Raw genomic sequence first — 10,096 nt, 5'->3', positions numbered from 1 at the left:
CTCCTTCTGTAAAACCTCGTTAGCTTTGGGGACACACCCCTGACTAGGCCTGGCCTTACTGGGCGGCATCTCCCCACCCCTTCCTTCTGCTTTGGCTTAAAGTATCACCAGATGCCTCTGGTCCACTCCCTTTGCTTTTAGCCCTCACAAGGGCAGGAGGGACCAAAGCTGGCCCAGAACTCAACCCTGGGGTGGTCCTGAAGGTGTCTTGGGGGAGTATCGGCTCCCCTACAGTCCCGTCTTCACTGGGACTGTTGGCAACGAAGGAAATCCAGTTGGAAAAATGAGGAGCTTGTGGTAAGACTTTGAGATGGAAAACAGTGGTGGGGAGACTGGACTGGGGGCGCTCAGAGCCGGGGGTCTGTGTTTTTACAAGTAGCGGTAGGAGGGGAAGAGAGAGGCGGGCAGGGGAGAGGAGGGAGACAGAGATAGATGAGCGAGAGAGAAAAGAGCGAAAACGAGAGAGAGAAGAGAGACAGCCGCCAAAATGGAGAGGCAGAAAAAGAAGATAAAAGAACGCAGAGGCAGAGATAGAGATGTAGATGTTTCTAGCAAGACAGGTAGGTATGGGGAAAGCGAGACAGGAGAAACCAGTAGTCTCACGATCATTTTAGAATAGGAGTTGGGAAAAAATTCATTAACTCTCTCAATTGAATTTAATAAGGAAAATGGAAAAAATAAACTAGCCTGCGGACCAGTTGCCTGCATTCATCAGGTGTGCCACTTTTAAAATAGTGGCATAGTCCCCACCTGGAGGGCCTCCTGTTTGAGTCGATTTTCTTCTCTCCTCTGCAGGAAAATTCCAGTTCTCTTCTTTGTTTGCAGTTTCCTGGGGACCTGGGCATCAGTGACTGTCAAGCGTCGCCCAAGTAAGAGGTCCCAGTTTCTCGATTTCAAAATACTTCTTGTTCCCTGAAAGGACCAAGCAGGTCTGGCTGAGTGAGGCAGCCAGTGTCCTTCACATCCTCCTTCTTCAATCCTGCTTTGGCTGTGGGTGTATCTGATGCCCATGTTCATTGCTGCGTGTGCAAAAGTCCTGGCTGTGACCACAGCTGGGCAGGAAACCTCACCTGTGTCTGGCCCAGCACCAACCTGGTTCAGATGGTGGTTGGTAATGTTAGATGGATGGATGGATGGATGGATGAATAGATAGAAGCCAATAATCTGAGGTCAGATGATGTATAAAGAGTATGTTTGATGTACTGAAATTGCAGGCCAAAACTATGTAACTGGAAAATGCTTTTTCTGAAATCTAGGAAGTATCTGTCACTAGGTGAGTCTCAGAAGGGCACTGGGTTTGGACAGTTACAAGAAGCCTTTTGTGTTATTGAAAAAAGAGTCCCTCCCTAAAACTTTTACTTGCTAAGAAGCACCAAATTTCATTCTAGGATTTTTCGTACTCCTTGTGATTGTGGGTTTAATTCGCATGATTTCTTTTCTTCTCCTCATTATTCTTCCCCATTCTAAGATGCTGGTAATATTCTAGTTGGAACCTTTATTTGATCTCTTAGAAGAAATTTATGAAATCAAGTGCATTGTCTCTATTTATCTAGGCTTAGGGAATCCTAAGAAATCCTCAGCTCCTTCCTCTATTTGACAAAGATTCTTAAGAACTCCACTCTTCAGAAGTACCATTGAATTGGCTCTGGATTCTCTCAGGATTGCTAAAATTTGTGGTGCTTAAAGCAATATATTCTAGCCCAAACCAAATAGGCTTCTGACACTGTGCCATTCAGAACATCATGCAGATGTGGTTCCAAAAAGAAGAAATTCCAAACTTCCCCAAAGGGAACATTTTCCCAACACAAGTTATTAAAGCAACTTTGTGTCTTCAACCCAGGATGGATTGAATATGAATAAATTATAATCATAGAGTTGTAGAGTTAAAGCCAAATATACTACTAGTAATGAAGCTGTTTAGTATAATATTGCATTTTAAATAGTTGCTCAGCTCTTACTATTATTGGTATATTCCTATGATCTCTGTAGGGGTTGAGGTAAGATGACATGCTATCTCTTTTGCAGGGTTCCCTGTTAATTCAAATTCCAATGGTGAAAATGAACTCTGTCCAAAGGTCAGGATTGGACAAGATGATTTACCAGGTGAGTAGCAGTGTATCATATTGAGCACGCATGCTTTCTATAAATTTACCTGATACATCTTTTATTTGGAAAGGCTCTGGAGAGGAATGAAACCAGTCTCATTTTCCTTTTATCTTGTGTTCCCTTTCTGTAGGATATGACTTGATTTCTCAGTTCCAGATAGATAAGGCAGCATCCAGAAGAGCTATCCAGAGGGTAGTTGGATCAACTGCCTTACAGGTGGCTTACAAGCTGGGAAATAATGTAGACTTCAGGATTCCAACCAGGTAATATAAAAAAAATACTTGATTTAGTTATGTGCCTCAAACACAGTTAAAAAAAATGAAAATCTATCCAGTGTTAGAGAGTCTTCCCCAGCTCAATATTTCTTGGATCATGATTTTATTTAAAGATGAAGGAATTTATTTACCTACTATCTTTAGTGCCCAAATATGTGAATGCTTTTCATGTTTCACTTTCCATTCCAGGAAAAGAAATCACTGAGACTATTATACATTGATTCAGGACATGTTCTTATTACTTTGCTCTCTGTTTTTCTATAATTTGTCTGGTTTTTGCCTGAAAGGACCCTCTGTGAAAAGTGCCAGGGGTTAAGCATAAATTTAACTAGAAACCACCCAGTGGTTAGAAGGCTTACAATGGCGCTGTTCAAGCATCCTGGTGCTGAAATAGATCCACACATCCAATGCTTGGCTCCTGGCAGGATCCATACAAAACTAAAACCAGAATAATGATAAGAGAAACAATGGCAGTGATAATACTTTTAAAATCCTGTATGTCCTTCTCTGGAGCTAAGCTTTTTCTTCTTTAAATCTTTTATAACGGAGGTGTTTTAATGCATGTGAAAGTATTGAGTCATGACATTGTTATGAATGAGCTTCAGGGTTTTCAGCTTTATATCACCTAAATACCTTAAATGTGATAATGATGATGATTGAATGTTTTAGGGCACTGTAAAAAAATATGGTTAAGATTCCTCTAGTATATGAACAAGAAAATTAGGACTTCAATAGAAATTAAGATGTAAAGGTAAATAATGACTAATTAGAACAGCAAAAGAATATCATAGAAATGCTAAGCATTTATAATAGTGAACATTTTGGCAAAATTAGAATATTCTGATATAGTGCCAGATTGCATACAAAAATTCATGTTTTGAACATACTATATTTTATAAAACAATAATAGTACATGTATAAGGTCTTTTTCTAAATTTACTAATCAACATCAAATTGCATCCTTATTACAATTTTGTGGTAGGGACATTTTTATCTGTATTTCATGGAAGAGGAAACTGAGGCCAGAAAGTTTAAGTTACTTGCATAAGGTCACAGGGTGAGGAGGTACTAAGAGGACTGAAATCCAGGCAGAATTGTTTCAGGGGCTGTGCCTCTAACCGCTACCCCATAGTGACCCTGGAAACCAGTTGCATTTGGAAAGATTAAAAGCATGATAATAGCCACTGATATTTTTCATATATTTTCTTTTCATGTACAGAAGGGCTGGATGTATTCTTAAATAAGCTTTTGAATACCCTGATTTTTATTTCTTTCATAAAATAATTGAACATGACACCAGACCCTTAATGCTGACCTTTCTTCTCTAAATTTAAGGTACTGTCTGGACTGTCATTAACTCTAAGTTCCTAGGTGGAGGCCTAGCAGCCTTCCTTCCTCCTGCTTGTCTTTCTTGTTGTTTTTCTCTAAGCACCTAAAGTGGTCACGGAATATTTTTCATAGGCTACAACTAATGTCCCATATTCTCTCTTTCTTACTCCCTGTCCCCACAAAGACTAAAGGCTCTTGTTTAACTTATTAAGATATGAAGGAAGAAGGAGGAAGGAAGTAGAAGAAGAGAGTAGAAGAAAGAAATAAAAAGGGAAGGAGGAGAGGCAGGGCTGAGATGGATGGAGTGCCTTGGGCAAGTTGCTTAAACTGTCTTTGACCCAGTTCCCTCAGGTTAGAATTAGGAATAATAGTAACAATGCCACTGGTTGCCATGGAGAGTAAATGTCACTAAACAGAGAGGGCTCCAGGAGAGCCCGGCACACATGGGCATGGGTGAGGTGTTTGCCGTAACAGTGAGAGCGCTAGAGGGCAGAGATGCTGCGGGGGTCTTTTCACCTTAAGGACTTTTTCTCTTTGAGCCGCCCTGCACCATCCCACTGAAGTCGCTCAGTCATGACCGACTCTTTGTGACCCCATGGACTGTAGCCTCCCATGCTCCTCCGTCCATGGGATTTTCCAGGCAAGAATACTGGAGTGGGTTGCCATTGCCTTCTCCAGGGGACCTTCCCAACCCAGGGATCGAACCCGGGTCAGACACTTTATCATCTGAGGCACCAAGGAAGTCTAAGCAGTCCTGCTCAAAAAAGGCAGAAACTGGAATTGTTCTCAAACCATGCATGCAGTGGACTGCCTTGACTTTTAAGGGGATTTCTGTGCTGGAGAATATAGGCTGATCTTCGTGGGAGGAAGACTATAGCACATGGAGCTAACATGACAGAATCGTAATTTGTGGTTATTTGTCTTTCCAATTTTTAAACAATATTCATAACCACATAATTTTGATGCTTCTAATTCTTTATTTTAGGCATAAGAGTTTTACATTCTCATCTTGTGCTTCAGACATTTGTGTTTGTTTGCAGCAACAAATACAATCTTTAGCTTTTCATGGGTTAAGGTCATAAATAAATGTTCCATGGTCCAAGGACTTCTTATCTTTTATTCAAACTGTGTGATTCTCCTTTTAAGATATTCTGTGCAGATTGTAGCATAATGAAATAAATCATTTATAGATTCAGCCTCTTTTAAATTATGTATGCTGTCAAGTTTACTTATCAAAGTGCATAGCATATTTTCAAGAACAGAAACTTAGGTATCCAAAAAAGACAAGGGGACTAGCTGTTCTTTGAATTAGACTTGTGAGGAGTTTTAAATGGTCTTGGGTATATTCAAGTGCAGGTATATATATAACCAATCTGAACACTAAAAGGAATTTTCTCTTCTTACCATGTTTCTCCTCTTACCTTTTAATGCATTAACTTAGTTTGAAAGATTAATAACATGACAATCTTGATTATATTTGTATATACACATATTATATTCACATATATGGAGAGAGAGAAAGCTGGATACTCTTGACTTAACAATATGTCCATAAATGAATTGTTTTCTAGTGACCCCAATACCTCCCATTAAAAAAAAAAAAAACAACTTGTCATTACATGACCAAGTCAGAAGTAAATGAAGACATTTTGTCATATCCTACCTTCAACATAATCTCTTTGCTTATTTAGCAGGAACATTTGATGAAGCACAAACTGGGAGAGATCCCTCAGTTAACCTCCTAATGTCTTTGCGAAGGAGTCATGTGAAGAAGTTCCTGTGACTTCTAGAATCAAAACAAATAGACTTGTTTTCCTTGATGAAATTCTACAGCTTTCCCCAGTACATCTTTAAACAAATAATAGGTGACATGTACAGTTTTTAAAAGCCTGGGAAGTTAATGCTTTAAGTAAGAGGAGACAAAGCATTAGGGTTTATCCTCTTTCTTGGAAAACCTCACACCTCAACAATAACTATTTTTAACTACTGGCCCCAGTTCTTTAAGTATCCAGTTAAATTCAGGTCAATTATTGAAAAGAATACGCAGGAGACTATATATGTAATTTAAATTGCAAAATTGCTGAATTTCACCATTGAATAAAACTTTAAAATGTATCTCCTAGTTCCAAATTAATTTAGTTGGTTAGATGGGGTGTACAGCATTCCATAAGGTTTTATAATTACACACAGTAGGCAGTAGCTTAAACTGTCATCAGTGAACCTCTTAGCTTCTTCTCAGAGGGCTCCCTGGAATAAGTATAGTCTGAAAAATCTTAAGTCAAAGGAAACAGTCTATGTTAAAAAATATTGAAATATGTATGTTAGACATCCCCATCTGGGGAAAATAGGATAGTAAATAGTTGCTGTATATATTTTTTCTTCTTAAGCTCCAAAGTGAATCTTTTTAAATGTACATGTTTAAACCTCCCATACACATGACAAATATAAAATATATGTAGAGAATTGAAAGCTTTTCCAAGAGAATAATAAGCATCACCAGTAATCAGTTAAAAATAAAAGCTGCAAATGAAATTTACCCAGTATTATAAATAAAAGCCAGTTATATTAGAAAACAATGGCTAAAAGAAGTACTTGGATGATAAGAGTACTCAAAAGAAAAGCTTCACATTTTTGTTAGTTTTATAAAACTAACAAAACAATGACACTTGTTGACCTAGTTGACCCATTTTATTGAAGATTTGCAAAAATATTTGAAGTGAAAAAAAGTTATATGTTTGCTTATGTTGTAATAAAGATGATAAAATTTTTATAGTTAAGGACAGAAAATCATAACAAATTGAATATTTTCACTTATAGCTAAACATTCTTGGAACTGAGGTATTTTTTGGTTCAGGAATTTTGGACCCCAACAATATATCTTAGTGTAACTGGAATTGCACATATGCCAACACAATACATTTTTATGTGTTGGCACTTCCCAGGTGGCTCAGTCAGAAAACAATCTGCCTGCAATGCAGGAGACCTGGGTTCGATCTCTGGGTAGGGAAGATCCCCCGGAGAAGGAACTGGCAACCCACTCCAGTATTCTTGCCTGGAAGATCCCGTGGACAAAAGAGCCTGGCAGGCTACAGTCCATGGGGTCGCAAGAGTCAGACATGACTTAGCAACTAAATCACCATGACCATCACTATATTAGTTTGTAATAAATAAACCACTATCCACTTAGATATTTCTTATCTTTTCTTCTTTACACAGAAGAGGGCTATAAAACTGGAGTATGATCTGAAGGAAGGTTATCTGAGGCTTTGGGTCCTGGTCCATAACTGTTTTAAGCAATGTCAAACAAAATTAATTGGCATCTAGTTTTCCTAAACTTCCCCAGTGGCTCAGATGGTAAAGCGTCTGCCTACAATGTGGGAGACCCAGGTTCAATCCCTGAGTCGGGAGGATCCTCTGGAGAAGGCAATGGCAACCCACTCCAGTACTCTTGCCTGGAAAATCCCATGGACGGAGGAGCGTGGGAGGCTACAGTCCATGGGGTCGCAAAGAGTCGGACATGACTGAGAGACTTCACTTTTCCTAAGATTTATCCTTTGCTTAATAATTTTTCTAGGCTTACAAGGAGGGAATTAGAATGATACAACCTTGAAGACAGAGATGTGAAGGTGATATTTACACTTACTAGGTCCTGATTTTTAAAAGTCTGGTCTTCAGCCTTGAGCTGCTTGGTTTCAAGAGACCACCCAAGTAGCTGGTGCTGCTCCAGACGGCTACCTCCAAAGATGGGGAGGATGCAGGAGGGACACTGATGTCTTATTGTTGTCCCTTAAAGCAGTAAATTAAGAAGGGGCCACAGTTTTAACTGGCAGATTGGGGAACAACTGAGTTGCAATAGAGAAGTAAGAACTGGTCATCTTTCCCTTGTTGCACGTCCACTGACAAGCAACCAGCTGTTACTTTAACTTCATACTTTGAAGTTCCTGGAAAAGACAAACATGCTCAGTGTGAAGGGACTGATCTCACGTCTGCAAGTGACCGATCCTCAAAATGCTTATGTGAGTCTAGGTTATATTTGGGGAGGAGAAAATCCAAACAATTATGAAAATAACAAATAATCTTAACATGTTACATCAAAGTAAAAATTTAAGAACCTGCTTTAATTAAACATGTTGTAAATTGGTAGATCTGATTTGGATTTCAAATGTTCTCTTCTGTCATTTGTGGAAGAATGTTGCCAAGAACTTTGCAAGAATGTGTTTTTTGGCAGAATGTGGTTTTGAGCTGGGATTGCTGAACAGTAGCTCTTTAGGTAGTATAAATAGTAACATTGTTGAAATTATGTGGCATTTGGGGACCTTCCTTAGCTATGACGGAGTTTTTTATTTAATATGTATTTTAAGATGGAACTTTGATGCCTGTAAAATGGACTTCAGTAAAGGTCTTTATGAACAGTCATGAAAGAACAACTAGCCCATGGTTTTCACACTGTGGTGTTTCTGTAGGTCTAGAATCTAAAATAGCGTAATTAGGAATTATGGTAATACTCCTGAGTACAAAAAACAAGAGTTATATTTACTGTCTTAAAATTTTACTCAGGCATTTGTATCCCAGTGGGCTGCCTGAAGAATACTCCTTTCTAACCACTTTTCGGATGACTGGAAGCACACTTGAAAAGCATTGGAGCATTTGGCAGATTCAGGATTCCTCAGGGAAGGAGCAAGTTGGCGTGAAGATTAATGGCCAAACAAAATCTGTTTCATTTTCATACAAGGGGCTGGATGGAAGTCTCCAAACTGCAGCCTTTTCGAATTTGCCCTCCTTGTTCGATTCCCAGTGGCATAAGCTCATGATTGGCGTGGAAAGGAGCAGTGCGACTCTTTTCGTTGACTGCAACAGGATTGAGTCCTTACCGATAAAGCCAAGAGGTCAGATCGATGTCGATGGCTTTGCTGTGCTGGGAAAACTTGTGGATAATCCTCAAGTTTCTGTTCCGGTAAGTATACAGCCATACACTAAGGGAGATTAAAACGAATCCAGAATGGTGAAAATTAAGACCTCAGCATCTTTAAAAATCACCTAAATATCTTAAACAATGGACAGTTATTCATTTTTTAAAAGGTCTTTCAATCAGTTTTTCAAAATGTCTTTAGTGCCTCCTTTGAGCGTAGCATGGAATGGGGAAGCAGAGCCAGTTGAGTAGACAGGTCCTGGTCCTGAGTAGCTGAAAGTCTACTTGGAAGATGCTATATGACCACCTGGAGCACCTAGAATCCTTTGAGGCAACCTGCAAAACCCCACACTGGTGTGCTACATATTATGTATAAATAACCAGTGGCCATATTCAAAGTAAGGTTAAGATGAACGGTAGATTCAGTTAATCAAGAATCCTATTCTTCTCAGAAGCAATGGAGCTTGACATGGCAGGATTTGAATTGGTAAAAGAAGAGGAGAAAGTACATTCTAGCTGAGAGTAAAAGAATGAAAGCAAAAAGAGATAGAGAGGAAATAAACCATGTTCAAAGATTAGGAGCCTGGCTGGTCTGGATGAAATGTACACGTAAAAATGTGAGTATGTGTGTGGACGGGGCGTAGTGGGGGTCAGAGGTAGTAATTGCAGGGTGTGAGAAGTGAGGTTAGGAAGTCATGTGGTATCTGACCCAGAAGATGTAGAAATGATGTAGATGGCACAATATTTCTTTATTTAGAAGTAGGTCTTGCTTGACATATTATGAAAGTAAAGGACTTTAGAGCTCTGTTTGTGATTTTGCTGTAGAGACCGATGGATATAAAGATAAGGAATTACATAAGGACACATAAACTTGTGCTAACTAGTACCATATAGTTCTATGATTTTGAATTGTTAAACATTCACTGAGTTATCCTTTAAAAGGATATTATATAACATTATAGAAATTTAAAAACTAAATTTTACAGGGCAAGTGATCTTTTGGGAAAAAACCAAAGGATTTTAGAGCTCAATAAACAAATGCTGTACACTCTCTGCTCTCTCTCTGGCACAGAGTTGTTAAATTCTAGTCACAGAACTCATATCATGGAGCGTAGCAGGGGTGACACAATGATTTTGAATGGTTCCTGCATGCTTCTCCAAAGAAAGAAAGGTTAGTGGGCATCTCAGTAATGGAATTGTTCAAATAACCTATTTTCAAGGGAAGAATTGTGATTAGTGTGAAGAGTAGTGTGAAATTTCTATATTCTGTGATGGACAGGAAGCAATTTATAACTGCCACATTACTGCTCTGGCTTGTAGACACTTGAGCAAGTATTTCTCCAGCTAATGAGTTATCACACTTCAAGTGGCTGGGCTAGAAAGCCAATGGGACCACCGGTGCACCATCTTGAAATTTTGTGCAGCAAGATCTTCGCAATGGCACTGGGGTGGCCTTCGGACAACACACCTCTGCCAT

The 10,096-nt window shown here is 39.1% G+C and overlaps 1 protein-coding gene across 1 annotated transcript in view; it reads left to right on the top strand.

The window, feature by feature from the left end:
* Positions 1-283: 283 nt before the first annotated feature.
* Positions 284-10,096, top strand: part of COL9A1 (collagen type IX alpha 1 chain) — an 86,931-nt gene continuing 77,118 nt past the window's right edge. The window contains exons 1-5 of the mRNA XM_061131526.1: positions 284-297; positions 796-869; positions 2,026-2,103; positions 2,237-2,369; positions 8,268-8,664. Of these exons, the coding sequence (XP_060987509.1) occupies positions 284-297; positions 796-869; positions 2,026-2,103; positions 2,237-2,369; positions 8,268-8,664 (696 nt within the window). The remainder of the gene's footprint in view (positions 298-795; positions 870-2,025; positions 2,104-2,236; positions 2,370-8,267; positions 8,665-10,096) is intronic.

This window comes from Dama dama, chromosome 28, assembly GCF_033118175.1.
Source record: "Dama dama isolate Ldn47 chromosome 28, ASM3311817v1, whole genome shotgun sequence".
NCBI lineage: Eukaryota > Metazoa > Chordata > Mammalia > Artiodactyla > Cervidae > Dama > Dama dama.
Note: the sequence above shows the minus strand (reverse complement) of the source record. Positions and strands in the feature narration are given on the sequence as shown.